Below are 16165 nucleotides of genomic sequence, written 5' to 3' on the forward strand. Positions count from 1 at the left end.
CCCTCCTCTAGCTTATCTCTCCACGCTTCAGGCTCTCTGCCTTTATTCCTGATGAAGGGCTTTTGCCCGAAACGTCGATTTTGCCTGTCCTCGGATGCTGCCTGAACTGCTGTGCTCTTCCAGCACCACTGATCCAGAATCTGGTTTCCAGCATCTGCAGTCATTGTTTTTACCTCCTTTGAAGTGGCCCATTGTGAAGTAAATTTCAGGACAATCAGGAAAATCATGTGTTTCAAGACCTTCTTGCTGTTCAAATGCCAGCCACTTGCACATCACCAAACTTCATGGGCTGTGTCATTGGGCAGCATCTCAAATCTGGAATTTCCTCCCTAAACACCTCAGACTCTTCACACATCTCTCTTAAGATGCTCGTTCTAATCCTAACTAGGGGAGGTCTAAAGGGATAGCAGGTGGCCATTTCCCATTGTTGGAGCAGAAGCTCTGCGTACAAATCCAATTCCATAGAAGTCCTGTCTTAATGCAACCAACGAGGTTGACCATTAACCTCTAAATCTTTCTGAAAAAGCAGGCAGTAAGACAGAGTTATTGATCAGCCAGAACTGTATCAAATCTGCAGTGCAACAGCTTGCCTATGCTAAAAGACTCCATGCACATGTTCTCGCCATGTGTAAATTACATCCTTGTTCTGAGAGATTAGATACACACACACTTTCACTAAGCCTGCTTATACTGGAGAAGGTTCAGATTTATTTTTTAATGTGCTCTCCACTTTAAAACATCTTCAACACAGCAGACAGACTGATGGGTTGTCCATCATTTACAATTACGAGAACTCTGGCCGTGTTGTTTGGATTCATTCATGATGTGGAGGTGCTGGTGTTGGACTGGGGTGGACAAAGTCAGAAGTTACACAACACCAGGTTATAGTCTAACAGGTTTATTTAAAATCATAAGCTATTGAAGCTAGCTGACCAGGCCTTCACCTGACAAAAGTGCAGTACTTTAAAAGCTTGTGATTTCAAATAAACCTGTTAGACTCCAACCTGATGTCTGTGACTTGACTAGATTTATCTAATCAGGAAAATCATGGTACAGCTGCCTTTTAAGGGAGGATCTTGTCTCTGGAACACACACAATATAACACCGTGCACTGATAATATGGGGCAAGGTGGTAATTATACTTGACTCAATTCCCTTTCCACTCCCTGGCAAAAATCCTGTCCCAGACATTGTAGATTTGGGTAAAGTGGTTTGTTGAATTTCAGGAAACAGGTACAGAAAGGAGTTGGGGCAGATCCACGTGCAAAGCGTCTGATTGAAATAATTTCTCCTTCAGTTTAAATTGTTGTGATTTTCCAAAATTTGGTATTCTTGCATGTGTCCTGATGAAGTCAGACCAAAAGCATCAGCAATATGTTCAAAATATTAGACGCAGTTGACATTATGTGGCGTTTTACACAGATTCCTGGTATCAGGAGCAGTCCAGTGCTCAGTTATTGATCCATTTGGAAAGCTTTCCAAGGGACACAGTTTAGGAAGAGAAATGTGCAGCAGATGTTTAAAGCTCTGACCTAACTGTAGACTGATATAGTTTAGGGTTGTCCAATCTTTTCAGTTGGAGGGAAACACATTTCAACTTTTTGTCACTTTTGTAGCCAATAGGTAAATTTCAGTAAGATAAGCTTTGCCACAACAGTAAACGTGAATTTCAGATAAACAAAAAAAAATCCAAAGCAATTTATCAAGTAATAAAATCAACTAGCAGAGTTAACTGAGAAATCTTATTTTTGTCTATTTGTTTACGTGGCTGGGGTACAGAGAGAAAAAGACAAGGCTCCAAGTCCTGATGACTAGCAAGTGGGTGGGGACCAAGACCAAGTGAAGGAGTTAGGTTTGACTAACATTGATGTTTTTTTTCAAAAACTGGTATGGCATACTCTGAGCTGGCCTCAGAAGAATTCACAAGGTAGCAGTTGGAAGCAGGTTTCTCACCAATCCAGATTTTCCACCCCACTCAGCCTGCTGAGGCTAGGCGAGAGGTAAAGGAGTGGATCTGTATCTGGCTCGGTCCCACTCACTCTGCCATGCAGCCTCCTCCCGCCCTGCCTTATCAGTTACTCACTCATCTACCCACCAATCCCCATCACTCACTCAACCTCTACCAAATAAAAAAGCCCACCTGACTCCCAACCAGCCTTTCTTTCAATCCCTATCCTGCCATCTGGAGTCTAACTGTTGTGTATACCTCTTACCCAAGTCAGGGTCTCCCTGACAGCTTCCAATTCCTGTTTCACAGATTAGCTATCATGGCTTCAGGTCTCAGGATGAATTAAATTACTCACATTGTGCTATTCATTGCTCTTTCAAACATACTATTTTCAGTAATCATGGGAGAGATATAGACTCTGAATGGAGTAGTAGCTCCTTGCAAATTCTTCCAGTTACACTTACATGTATTCTGAACAATGGTTTCACATAATTCCTCAGAGGCTGTGGGCTACCTGTTGGACGAGTCTGACATGGTGAAAGGGAGGCCATTAAGCCATTGCACCTGCTCTTTGAATTAATCCTCACCTTAACTGCTATCTTCCTTCTCTTTCCCATGACCCTGCATATGTTTCCCTTGCAAACATTTCAGTGGGTATCCAATCACAAACAGTGTGTAATTAAGAATGGATAATGACCATCCTTAAGACCAGCCTGTACCTTTTTCCCATTTGCTGTCTCTTACGTTTACGTGTCTACAGCCCTTTAAATTTGCTTTGGCCTGCTTTCCCAAGATTTTCTTCCTTGCTTTATTTTCTCTGTGGAGCTCCTTAAACTTGGTCTGATTATGGACCCAGATATCATCTACACTAAGTACCTGAAGCTCAGCCTCCAAAATCAGAACAACACATAGACAGTTGGGTCATAACATATCATCCCACCAGAGGCCCAATTGCAAAAGCTAAGACTTTCTTTATTTCAATGACTCCTTTAGCAGAAAGTTTATCCATTGTGCACATTGCACAAATTGCAGTTGCTCTTTCTATCTTTCTCACAGTCATGATATGTTTGACACTTAGTATGTGAATGTCATGAATCACTGTGGTAAGTTGTAAGGGATTGTTCTGGGAGTCTACTAAACAGCAAATGAGGGCCATTAGTACCAGAGATACCACAGTAATGTCATTGAATGCTATTTTTATTTTATTTTTCAGTCAATTATTCTGCCCTGTATTGGCTACATTCCATTCCTCAGTTAATCAACTAAAGCCCATTTGTCATTAATATTATACTGTTCACCCATAGATTTACAGATATTCTATTAGCTCACTAATCAATCACACACTTTGCCCTATCCAACCCCCACCTTCCTGCATGCATTGTGACCCATCCAACCTCTCTCACTCTCACACATAGAATGGAGAGTGGGAGTTGGAGACCAGTTACAGAGATGCTCAGCACCCGGAATGGGCTGTTGACGCATGATAGGTTTCCAGTCTGGAGTCATGTTTCCGGTGTTCTACGATACTGGGGCACTGGGAAATCCAGATGTTGCACTGGAATGTGAACAGTTCCCACCCTCACCTTTCCCATTCTGTGTCACCACATTAACCTTAGTTAACACATGATCTGAGAGTGGGGACTGAAGTAACCATTCAGATTTAATATCATCCAGTAGGAATTTCCAAACCAAAGTGAAAATTATTGGGGGTGAACCTCAAATGCTGTATGGGGAAAGGCAGGGCTAGACTTTAGCTGCTGATTGAGGGTTGAATGAAATTAAGCATAGTGGGAATTATTTAAACTACAGAGTTTACAGGTTTTTTTTGCAGCAGTGATCATGCCTCAAACACCTGTCTTGAATGATATTTATTTTCCACTCAGAGAGGTAGAAAAAGTGATCTTACTTGCTGGCAGGCTTTTTGGAAGTCTAAGTCCTAACTTTGTCCTGTCTCTCCTCTCAGTTCTGTGACAAACTGTACTTAAATCAATTTCACAGGCTATGCTGGAAAATTGCTTTTATTCCCCTAAAGATACTTGGTATTAGTGTATCTCATAAAAGTATCAAATGCACCTTTTAAAAATAATTACAAGCAGAATCCTGCTGGGTTCTAAATTACGTGGGCTATGACGATATTTGTGGCAGAATCAGACAAGAAGTCTGACAAGGTCCATCTCTAAATAGGGAGCATCTTTTAATGTGTTTGCCAAGCCTGTGACAAGTTTCTTGTTAGGCAGTGGCAAGTTGCCAATTAAAGGAGATTGTAGCTTGTTAAATGCCTTGTTGATGCCCAACTCACCTCATTAATGTTCATCTTTCTGCCAAACCAAATGTTCCAAACAAGCGAGATGTCAAGAAAACTTAACACAGTAATCAGAAGGGATACCTAGTGAATTCAGCATGTTGCCTGCCCCAAAGGATTCCAGACATTTCAGAGCATGGTCCATGGACACTTGCTACACACATCCCACTGACATTAGCATCCAATATGTCCAATCTCTAAGAACCCTCATGGCACATCTCTGAAACTATCATTGTAAGCTGGGACAAGGACCCTGCATTCAGGGACATGCATCAGCTCACTGACTGGACCAGGCTGCATAGTGTCATAGCACTTACTCACTCTGAGCCTACCAAGATGCTACAGCATCCCTTTCTTGCATTGCCTCACCATGTCTTTATGCACTTTTCTCACTCAGCAAGAGATACTATGCTCATATTACTTCTGTTTGCCTTGCCATTTAGCACTGACACAAAACCAGGAGGTTTGTTATGAATGTCAGTCAAGACCTTGATCAAATGGGCTAATGCGCTGAGGAGTGCCACATGGAATTTAATTTACATAAATGTGAGATGCTGCATTTTGGAATGGCAAATCAGGGCAGGAATTGTACACTTAATGGTAAGGTCCTGGGGAGTGTTGCTGAACAAAGAGACCTTGGACTGCATGTTGATAGTTCCTTGAAAGTGGTGTCCCAGACTGACAGGATAGTGAAGATGATGTTTGGTATGCATACCTTTATTGGTCAGTACATTGAGTATAGGAGTTGGGAGGTCATTTGTTGGCTATACAGGATTTTGGTTAAGCCACTTTTAGAATACTACGTTCAATTCTGGTCTCCCTGCTGTAGGAAGGATGTTGTGAAACTTGAAAAGGTTCAGAAAAGATTTACAAGGATATTGCCAGGGTTGGAGGGTTTGAAATATATGGAGAGGCTGAATAGGATGGGACTATTTTCCCTGGAGCATGGGAGGCTGAGGGGTGACCTTATAGAGGTTTATAAAATCATGATGGGCATGGATAGGGTGAATAACCAAGGTCTTTTCCTTGGAGTGTGGGAGTCCAAATGAGACGGTATAGGTTTAAGGTAAGAGGAGAAAGATTTTAAAAACAACTTTTTCATGCAAGGGTGATGTGTGTATGGAATGAGCTGCCAGAGGAAGTGATGGAGACTGGTATAATTACAACATTTAAAAGGCATACAAATAGGAAGGGTTTAGAGGGGTATGGGCCAAATTCTGACAAATGGAACTAGATTAATTTAGGAGATCTGGTTGGTATGGACGAGTTGGATCAAAGAGTCTGTTTCCATGCTGTCCATCTCTATGATCCTAAGTCAAGGGAATAACCTTTGCTCATGGCTCCTAACACACTAAGTCAAGGGTTCAAGGGCAGCCTATGATACTGTCCAGAGGCTTTGAAATGGTCAGTTGGTATTCAGGGTGGTCAGAGTCAGAATGCTGTCCACATAAGGGGTGTGGATCTGATTGTCGAGCTGCCAACCACCTGTCTTGAGTCTTTTGGCTGTATTGGGTACTGTTTCTCTACTGGAATGAGAGAGAGGCAATAAGAAAGGAGATGAAAGTGGGTGGCACAACTATTACATTTGGTGCAGGTGCAGAGGTGTCCAGAGTCAATAATCAGACAACATAGATGGCATGCAGGGTTATTGGTTTCAGGTGTGTAACAGAGAGTGAGGAAAGATGTTGCAGGCATTTGTGAGAGTGGTGGAGCATGAGGGCTTGATGGGAATAGCCTGTGTTAAGATAGTGAGGCACACCATGGGGTGGGAAAGTAGTCAACAGGCTAGGTTTGGTAACGTATGACAAAAAAAACTCAGTGACCACAGTGTTTTCCTTTGAGTTGTTAAAAACAACCTAATAATCCAAACTTACATTTTCCAGTGAATATTCCAATAAAATATACGCATTTCTTACATTTTCCAGTTAACATTCAAATAAAATATATCCAGTTCTTACAATTTTGAGTTAATATTCAAATAAAATACACACAATACTTAATACTTATAATTTCTCTGAGGATACTTCTGGGGAAGGTTGATGCTTCAGCAAATCCCAGGAGATTGTGAACTGGCAGATATAAAAATTTGGTCCATTTTCTAGTTATATTTCGGTGACCAGTTCTGTATAAACACTAAATGAGGGCTTCTTCTTACTGTTTGAAGTTTATACCATTTTGTTTTATAAGACTGAGAGGAAGAACTTCTTCACTCAGAGGACAGTGAATCTTTGGTAATGTCTATCTCAGAGACCTCTGGAGACTCAGTCATCCAATATATTCAAGGCAGAGTTTGATGGATTTCAAGATATAAAGACATCAGGGATGATGGAAGAGAGTCTTCCTCACATGATAACCCATCTCAATGTGTCCAGTTTATCCTGAGGACAGAGGATGATGAGGAGCGAATGCCACAAGATCATTGAGGGGTGGGAGATATCGGATAGATGTCAGAGGTAGGTTCTTTACTCAGAGAGTAGCAAGAGCATGGAATGCCCTGCCTGGAACAGCAGTAGACTCTCTAACCTTAAGGGCATCTAAATGATAAACATATGGATGATAATGGAATAGTGTAGGTTAGATGGGTTTCAGATTGGTTTCACAGGTCAGTGCAATATCGAGGGCCAAAGGGCTTGTACTGCGCTGTTATGTTCTATATCCTTGATGGAGAAGATTGTGAGTGGCAAGAAACCTTAACTTTCTTAGCATCTACCTGTTCATATTTGAGTACTCATAATAGCGAGGGTGTTGGTGGAGGTGAGATGATGCAGTAGAGTGGTGACTTTCATTCCAGCAGCAGCAACACTGTGAAGGGCACTTGTATTCGGCCACAAGGCTCACGTCTCATGGCAGAGAACTTAACAAGAAGGACTGTAAATCGAACACTTTTCCTTACTTCTGTATTTTTCTGCCTTTATATTCTATATTTTGGATTATTTTTCTGTTTTAAGATGGCACCAGAGAGTGATGACACTATACAACACTTTCCACTGTATTTTGTTCCAAAATACATGTGACAATAAATAAATCAAAGTAAGAAACTTCTTCCTTACACAAGCCTAAACCCTAATCCTTTGCCTAAACCCTAATCCTTTGCCTAAAGCATAAATTTGTATCCCTCTAGTTCTTGGACAATCAGCTATGCGAACAGCTTTTCTATGCTTTTCTCTCAAATAGGATGCCATTCTTTCAAATAAAGAAGAGGGATGAGACAAAGAGGTAACTAACAATAAATAATGACAATTGTTGTTAGTTTTGGCAGAGTACTTCCTTGGAAAAGGCTGATCAAGATTTTAAGAAATGGTTAATAAGGCATGTGCAAGGAAGAACTGCTCATTTAAAATCCTGACTGGTCAGCAGAAACAAATACAGTTTTTATTATTCCCAGGCATGACGACCTGAAGGAGATGTTGGACAGTAATAAGGATTCCCTGAAGCTGGAAGCAATGAAGAGAATTGTAGCGGTAAGTCTAACAGAAGCAGCATTGCGTTTGCCTTTTACCACCTACTATTAGTCACCTATTTCTCTTCCAATCCCACTGAATCTAACTTCTGCACTATCTCACCTTTCCCTCTGGTCTTAGGCCTTTCTTTCCTTCTTCCTGGCAGTCCCATCTCCATTACTCACTCACATTCCCTGTCTGTCCCATAACAGAAAATCATTCAAAAGCAAGGTATTACGGTAAACCTCTTGTCTAATAGACTGGAGCATTGTGTCTAATTATTGCCACCCCACTTCAGGAAAGATGTGAAGGCATTAGAGAAACTGCAGAAGAAATTCTTGAAAATAATTTCATAGACGAGGAGCTTCAATTATGAAAATAGATGGATTAAGGTTAGATTTATTGGAACATTGATCGTGATGCCCAACTAAAGTCCAACATATTCCTATCTGTTTTCCATTATCAAGTATATTCAACCTTGTGTAGTAATTTGGTTTCTTTTGGTGAAGGACAAAGTCCCATGATTGGGGAAACCGTCAGTATGATACTTTTATTCAAAATGGGACAGAAATAAAAACAGGGAACTGTAGGCCAGTTACCTTAACATCTGTCATTGGGAAAATATTAGAGCCTATTATAAAGAATATGATAGAGAATTTAGAGATACATAGCATAATCAACATGGCTTAATGAAGAGCAAGTAAAGCTTGTCAAATTTATTAGAATTGTTTGAGGAGGTTACAAGCAAGATACATAAAGGGTGATTATTATGTTCAATAGATAGATGGAGATAGTAGATGTATTATACTTGGATTACCCAAAGGTATTTGAGAAATCCTGCATATAAAGTAACTTAATAAATTAAGAGCCCATGGTGTTGAAAGCAGTGTATTAGCATGGATAAAAGATTGGCTAACTAATAGGAGATAGAGAATTGGGTTAAAAGGGCATTTTACAAAATGGCAACCTGTAACTAGAACAGTGTCATAGGGGATCAGTACTGGGCCACAATTATTTACAATAAATATTAATGACTTGGATAAAGGAATTGAATGTACTATTGCTAGTTTTGTAGATGACACAGAAATAGATGGAAAAGCTAGGAATGAGTCCATCGAATGATATAGACAGGTCCAGTGAGTAGGCAAGAACATGGTAGATAGAACATAATGTGAGAAAATGTGAGGCTCTGCACTTGGCAGGAAGAATAGAAGATTAATGTTATTTATATGGGGAGAGCGTGTAGAAACTATAGCAGGAAGGATTTTGGAGTTCATGTGCATGAATCATGCAAACTTCATATCTTAAGTTCAGCAGGTAATAGGGAAAGCAAGTTGAATCTTGACATTTATTTCAAAGGGAATAGTTGAAAAAATATAGGTCTTGTTAGAACTACACATGACATTAATTAGGCTACACCTGGAATACTGTCAACCATTTTGGTCCTTTATCTAAGGAAAGTTATACTGGCACAGGAGGCAGTCCAGAGAAGATTCACCAGGTTTGTTCTTCTGAGAATGCATGGATTTTGTTATGAGAAGAAGTCGAGTTGATTAGCTTGTACTCATTGGAGTTTAGAAGAACAAGCAGAGAATTTATTGAAACATAATCTAAGAGGGATTAACAGGATAGACTTGGAGAGATTGTTCCCCCTGGTGGGAAGTTCTAGAACCAAAGAGCATAACATCCGAGTAAGGAGTTGCCTATTTAAGACAGATGAGAGGATCTTTTTCTCTCAGAGGGTAGTCAATCTGTGGAATTCTATCGCGGAACATTGATGAGACTGACTCATTCGGTATATTCAAAGCTGAGATAGTCAGATCTTTAATCAGTAGGGAATCAAGTATGGGTAAAAGGCAGGACAATGGATTGAGAATGATTAGATCAGCTGGTGTCTGATTGAATGACAGGGCCAAATGACCTATTTCTGCTCCTCCATCTTATAGATGTGGTTTGCTGTGCTCATGCACTCACAGAAATGTCCACGTATGGAATTGTTTCCTGCAGGTTTTTCTAACTTCATCCTTTTGAATTAGAACTTAGAACAGTACAGCACAGTACAGACTCTTCGGCCCTCAATGTTGTGCCAACTATTTATCTTACTCTATGATCAGACTAATTACATTGTACTAATCTTCCAAGTGCCTAACCAAGATTGCTTAAAATGTCTCTAATATATCTGACTCTACTGCCACCGCTGGCAGTGCATTCCACGCACCCACCACTCTCTGTATAAAGAACCTACCTCTGACATCTCCCCTAATCCTTCCTCCAATCATCTTTAAAATTATGTCCCCTTGTGATAGCCATTTCTACCCTGGGAAAAAGTCTCTGACCATTCACTCTATCTATGCCTCTCATCATCTTGTACACCTCTATCAAGTCACCTCTCACCCTTCTTTGCTCCAATGAACAAAACCCTAGCTCCCTCAACTTTTCTTCATAAGACATGCCCTCCAGTCCTGGCAGCATCCTGATAAACCTCCTCTGCAACCTCTCTAAAGCTTCCACATCTTTCCTATAATGAGGTGACCAGAACTGAACACAATATTCCAAGTGTGGTCTAACCAGGATTTTATAGAGCTGCAGCATAACCTTGCGTCTCTTAAACTCAGTCCCCCTGCTAACGAAAGCCAACATACCATACACCTTCTTACAACCCTATCAACTTGGGTCCTCAGAAACATAAAGGTCTCTATCATAAGTGTGGAATACCTTAGGATTTTCCTTAATCCTAACTGCCAAGGCTTTTTAATGCTCCCTTCTAGCTCTCCTTAGTCCATTCTTCAGTTCCTTCCTGGCTACCTTGTAACTCTCTAAAGCCCTATCTGATCCTTGCCTCCTCAACCTTAAGTAAGGTTCCTTCTTCCCCTTGACCAGATATTCCATATCCTTTGTCATCCAAGGCTCCTTCACACTACCCCTGATTAGTAATGCCACCATTCCACCTCTTTTGCCTCCTACCCCCATTCTTTATGAAACATCTAAACTCTGGAACATCCAATAACCATTCCTGCCCCTGTGATATCCAAGTTTCCGTAATGGCCACAACATCGTAGCTCCAAGTACTGATCCATGCTCTAAGTTCGTCACCCTTATTCCCGATACGTCTTGCATAGCCACACTTCAACCCATCACACAGACTGCATCTTTGCCCTACCAAGTGTCTATCCCTCCTCACAGACTGTCTGCATGCTGTACCTGGCTGTTCACTACCTACTCTATCATCTGATCTGTAGCTCAGGTTCCTACCCCTGTGCCAATCTAGTTTAAACCCTCCTGAAGTTCTCTAGCAAACCTCCCGCCATGGATGTCATTTCAGGTCAGTTCAGTTTAGGTACAACCTCCAGTTCAGGTACCAACTGACCTTCTTGTACAGATCCCATTTTCCCCAGAAGGTATCCCAATGATCCATACATCTGAAGCCCTCCCTCCTACACTAGCCCTGCAGCCACTCGCTGTCTATTCCTAGCCTCACTAGCCCGTGGCACCGGTAGAAATCCTGACATTACTATGCTCATCCTGCCTTCTAGCTTCCAACCTAATTCCATGTATTTTCTTTTCAGGTCCTTCTCCCTTTCCCTAGCTATGTCATTGGTACCGATGTGTGCTACAACCTCTGGATGCTCTTCCTCCCCCTTAAGAATCCTGTAGACTCAATCCAAGACATCCTTGACCCAGGCACCTGGGAGGCAACATACCATCCAGGAGTCCCACACACAACCACAGGATCTCCTGTCTGACCCTGTCATAATTGAATCTCCTATCACAATCACTCTCCTATTCTTGCCCCCTTCCCTTCTGAGCCACAGAGCTAGGCTCAGTGCCAGAAACCTAGCCACTTTCTCCTGGTAGATCCGTTCCCCACAACAGTATCCGAAACAGTATACTTATTATTGAGGGGAACAGTCACAGGGGGTCCCTGTACTGTCTGCCTATTCTCTTTCTTTCTCCTGATGGTCACCCAGCTAGCTTTATCCTGTAACTTATGTACTACTACCCCTATAACTCCTCTCTATCACCCCCTCAGCCTCCTGAATGATCTGAAGTTCATCTTGCTCCAGCTTCAGCTCCAGAATTGAACATTGAATCCAGGTGCTTGATTTCACCCAGGTGGAAGAATCAGAATAATTAGAGGCAGGAAGACAATACCTTGGAGTCCAGAGACCCATCTGAGGAGATACCCATCAATGCAGGAATTAATTTCTCCTGTCACCAATTGAAAGCCTAAAGTGGGAGTCAATTGACCTCCTCACACCAAAGTCATGATTGTATCTGTTCCTGGCAGGCAAGAAAAGAGCCTTCCCAGCTGTTAAAATGGAGCAAACTGCCTGGCTGGTTATGTGTGGTTTGGCCTTGATCTTCCCTAATTTGGATATAATCAGAGGCACAGATATGGGCAGCACTTTGGCCTTTGTTGACCATCTGACTGCCTTTCTTCTTCTTACCTCTTCCCTGACAGCACTCCTTCTTTGAGCCCTACCTCAAAAAGGTACATGGTTCTGTTCTTTTGCATCTTGGTTGCTGTTCTGACAACAGCCATGTCTCCTGACCCAGTGGCGACTGCCTGTTGACTCCCAGGATATTTAGGTGGGACTCAATTTTCATGTCCTGTGTATTGATACACAGCTGAAAGCCCACTAGGCAACTACTTAAGTACTTGATAGACAGAAGGTATGGTGATCTTTCTTTTTGTGCTGCTGAGGAGGGTGGTATGTCATTTATCTTTACAGTCACCACCACACTTAAATAAAATGTCAGATTCCACCCATAGAAACAGGTAGATGGGATGGCTGAAAGCTTACTCTCAAAAGATGGATTTCCCCATGAAAATGAAGTTTACTGTAGCACAGTTGATCACATTCTTACCTCAATTGTAAAGCTCCAGACTTAACTCCAGCTTCAGAGACTTCAACATATAATCTAGACTGATAGTTTCAGTGTACTGAGAAAGTGTACTGTTAGAGGTGCTACCTTCCAGATGAGATGTTAAACTGAGATTCTGTCTGCTTTCTCATCTGAATTTTAAAAAGTCATACTACAGATCCACATCCACAACAACGTGGATTATTCTTAGCTGCCTCTGAAATGGCTGAGCAAGTCACTCGGTTTAAGGACAATTAGGGATGGGCTACAAATGCTAGCCTTGCCAGCGACACTATGTTCCATGAAAGATTGAAAAACGTCTTACAGTAATTATTGAGAGATTTGAAGATGGGATTATAGTCACTTCCATAATACTCATCTAAAAAAATGATGTTAGTACAGTATTGGAGACCACAAACACTATTTGCACTTACTTGCATTTTCTCTGGGCATTGTGCAGGTTTATCAACTTGCGCCATGCCTATTACCACTTATATTCTCTCAGGAGGTCTACTGGAATGTACTAATTTCCCATATTTTCCTAACATGTCATTTCAGTGTGACAAGTTTACATGGAAAGCTTATTATAAATAGAAGTTTCTGATGAAAAATGTTAACAGAGATTCCTGTGGATGCATCATTATTGATATAAATTAATTGATAGTTCCTCTGTTCAGGAACTCCCTCAGCACAGGGTACAGCACGGTGGCACAGCGGTTAGTACTGCTGCCTTACAGCGCCAGAGACTTGGGTTCAATTCCTGCCTCGGGCAACAGTCTGTATGGAGTTTTCACATTCTCCCTGTGTCTGTGTGGGTTTCTTCCAGGTGCTCTGGTTTTCTCCCACAGTCGAAAGATGTGCAGATTAGGTGAATTGGCCATGCTAAATTGCCTGTAGTGTTAGGTGAAGGGGTAAATTTAGGAGAATGGGTCTGGGTGGGTTGCTCTTCAGAGGGTCAGTGTGGATTTTTTTGGGCCGAAGGGCCTGTTTCCACACTGTAAGTAATCAGTCATTGCCACTTTCATTGTCTGAACAGTTGGTTAAAACTTGACTCTTAAGTGGTCTTGCATAATACTTGCTTAAGTATTTTGCTCCCCCATTGACCCTTCCTTTAGTAGTTCTTTTTTCTTTCATGGAATGTGGCATTGCTGACAAGTGTGAAACTTTATTGCTGGAACAGCACAGCAGGTCAGGCAGCATCCAGGGAACAGGAGATTCGACGTTTCGGGCACAGGCCCTTCTGAAGAAGGGCCTGTGCCCGAAACGTCGAATCTCCTGTTCCCTGGATGCTGCCTGACCTGCTGTGCTGTTCCAGCAATAAAGTTTCAACTTTGATCTCCAGCATCTGCAGACCTCACTTTCTCCATTGCTGACAAGGTCAATGTTTGTTCCCATTCCCAATTGCCTTTAACTGAGTGAAGTCAATTAAAAGTCAACCACATGACTGTGAGTCTGGAGCCATGTGTAGGCTAGACTGGATAAGGATGGTAAATTCCCTTCTCTGATGATTTTTTGCATCAATCCGCAAACTAGCAATCTGGGCCTCTGGATTACTGGTCCTGTGTTATGAACATTACACCATTGTCTTCATATCATTGCATAATTAACATGATGGGGTAACACTAATGGACTTCATTTGACTCTGGGTTTCCTTAAGTAACACTTGTCCTGGATCCTGTGAAATTCCTGTGGGATGGGGACAGCTCTGCAATGCATGGGTGGGGATCTGGCTGCTGCTAGTTCCAGGAACAGCTGCCAGGACAGAGAACTCACAGTGACATCTTAAATATTTATCAGTGGTGTGGATAACAATTTCCATGCCTGCATCTACTAAATTATTTATATCAAATTATTTTAGGTTTTATTTATTTTTTAATTAGCCTCTACTATGTTGCAAAAAGAGAAGGTCCTTTCTTTCCCTATCTTCAGTCCTTTAATGTAAGGCCTTGCTTTGGGCACAAAATAGGATCTTTAAGATTATGCCAGTATGCACATAATTTAATTGTGAATAACTCTCCTCCTGACTCACCAAAGCCTATCCACCATCTACAAGGCAATATTCAAGTGCACATCCACTTCTCTGGATGTGTGCAGCTCCAACAACACTCAAGAAACTTGATACCATTTAGGACAAAGCAGTCCACTTGATTGGCACCACATCCACAGACATTTAATCCCTCCAGCATCGACGTACAATAGCAGTGTGTACTGCCTACAAAATGCACAGTAGACATTCACCAAGGCTCCTTAGGCAGAACCTTGCAAACCCAAAATCACTATCACTTGGAAGGACGAGGACAGGCAGCAGATACAAAACAATACCACCATCTGCTGTTTCCCTCCAAATCACTCAGCATCTAGACTTGAAATTGCATCGCCAATCCTTCAGTATTGCTGGAACAAATTCCTGGAACACACTTCCTAATGACATTGTGGGTCTACCTGTAGCACATAGACTATAATGATTCAAGAGGAAGCTCACTACATCTTGTCAAGGGCAAAAAGGGATGGGCAATAAATTAAAAATAATCGAAATATACAACCAATGATTGTACATGCTTGGGACAGATAATTTGTAGAATGTGATGAATTGGAACGTGATCTTTACCATAATTTCCCGATCTCTATCTCCTACTGTTTCTCAATCTCTGCACCTCTCTCTATTTCGTCTATCTCTTTTGACTCTTTTCCCTTCTCTGTTTCTATTTATGTTTCTCTTGTCCTCTCCCTCTTTCTCTACATCTCCTACCCTCAGCCTCTTCATCTCTCATGCCCACTCCCCTCTCCTTTTCAGTGCCTAGCTAATCACAAAGGATTGTAAGGCCTGGAGGAGTTTAGCAATATGGAAGTGCCTTTAAGAACTGTGGAAGCAAGGATGATATGCATTTCTGGACCAGTGTAGGTCAGTAAGAACAGTGAGGAGGTCAAAGACAAAAAGGACTTCCTGCAAGTGAGGATATTGACAGTAGAGTTTTGAATGAATTGTTGACTAAAGAGATACTAAGTGGGAGGCCAACCTAGAATACATGAGAATAGTTGAATCTCAGAGGAAGAAAGGTATTAATGAGAATTTCAATAATGGATCAATGGAGGTAGTAGTAGAGGTCAAGGTATGTGGCACTGGGGAAGGACAGGATTTGGAATTGCAAACACAGCTGATGGTGATATAGAAACCAAGTTGGAAATGGTTAAGCTTTAGGCAGATGGGAGAAGGATAGAGTTAACTGTCAAGGATTGAAGTTGTGTTAGGGACTTGTCAATATTATTGCTATTTACCATGGGAATTGCCAATATCAATTGGTGATGGAGTAATTATACTCTCCCACCAACAGAGGCAGCACAACAGGAGGATGTAATTATATGGTCACAGATTTTTAAATTAAAATATGGGCAGAACAACATAAAATGGGAATATATTAAAATGTATGGCATTAAAATGTATGATCAGTTACATTTGTACAGGTTGATTCAGGTGCTGTGTCTTCTCATCTCCATCTGATGGTTATATCTGAGCTCCTTGCTGAGATATTTGTATCATCGATAGCCATAGGTGAGATCTTGAAACCTGGAATTTGGCTAACATGGTTTCACTATTTAGGATAGTTGGTA

General features: G+C 41.5%; 1 protein-coding gene across 6 annotated transcripts in view; it reads left to right on the plus strand.

Moving 5' to 3' along the window:
• The window catches only part of LOC122542597 (AP-3 complex subunit beta-2), a 240980-nt gene that overhangs the window by 88168 nt on the left and 136647 nt on the right, over positions 1-16165 (plus strand). For all 6 annotated transcript variants that reach the window (XM_043680543.1, XM_043680547.1, XM_043680545.1 and 3 more), the window contains one exon: positions 7636-7711. In XM_043680543.1, coding sequence (XP_043536478.1) covers positions 7636-7711 — 76 coding nt within the window. The remainder of the gene's footprint in view (positions 1-7635; positions 7712-16165) is intronic.

The sequence above is a fragment of the Chiloscyllium plagiosum genome, chromosome 40, assembly GCF_004010195.1.
Source record: "Chiloscyllium plagiosum isolate BGI_BamShark_2017 chromosome 40, ASM401019v2, whole genome shotgun sequence".
In the NCBI taxonomy this organism is placed as follows: domain Eukaryota; kingdom Metazoa; phylum Chordata; class Chondrichthyes; order Orectolobiformes; family Hemiscylliidae; genus Chiloscyllium; species Chiloscyllium plagiosum.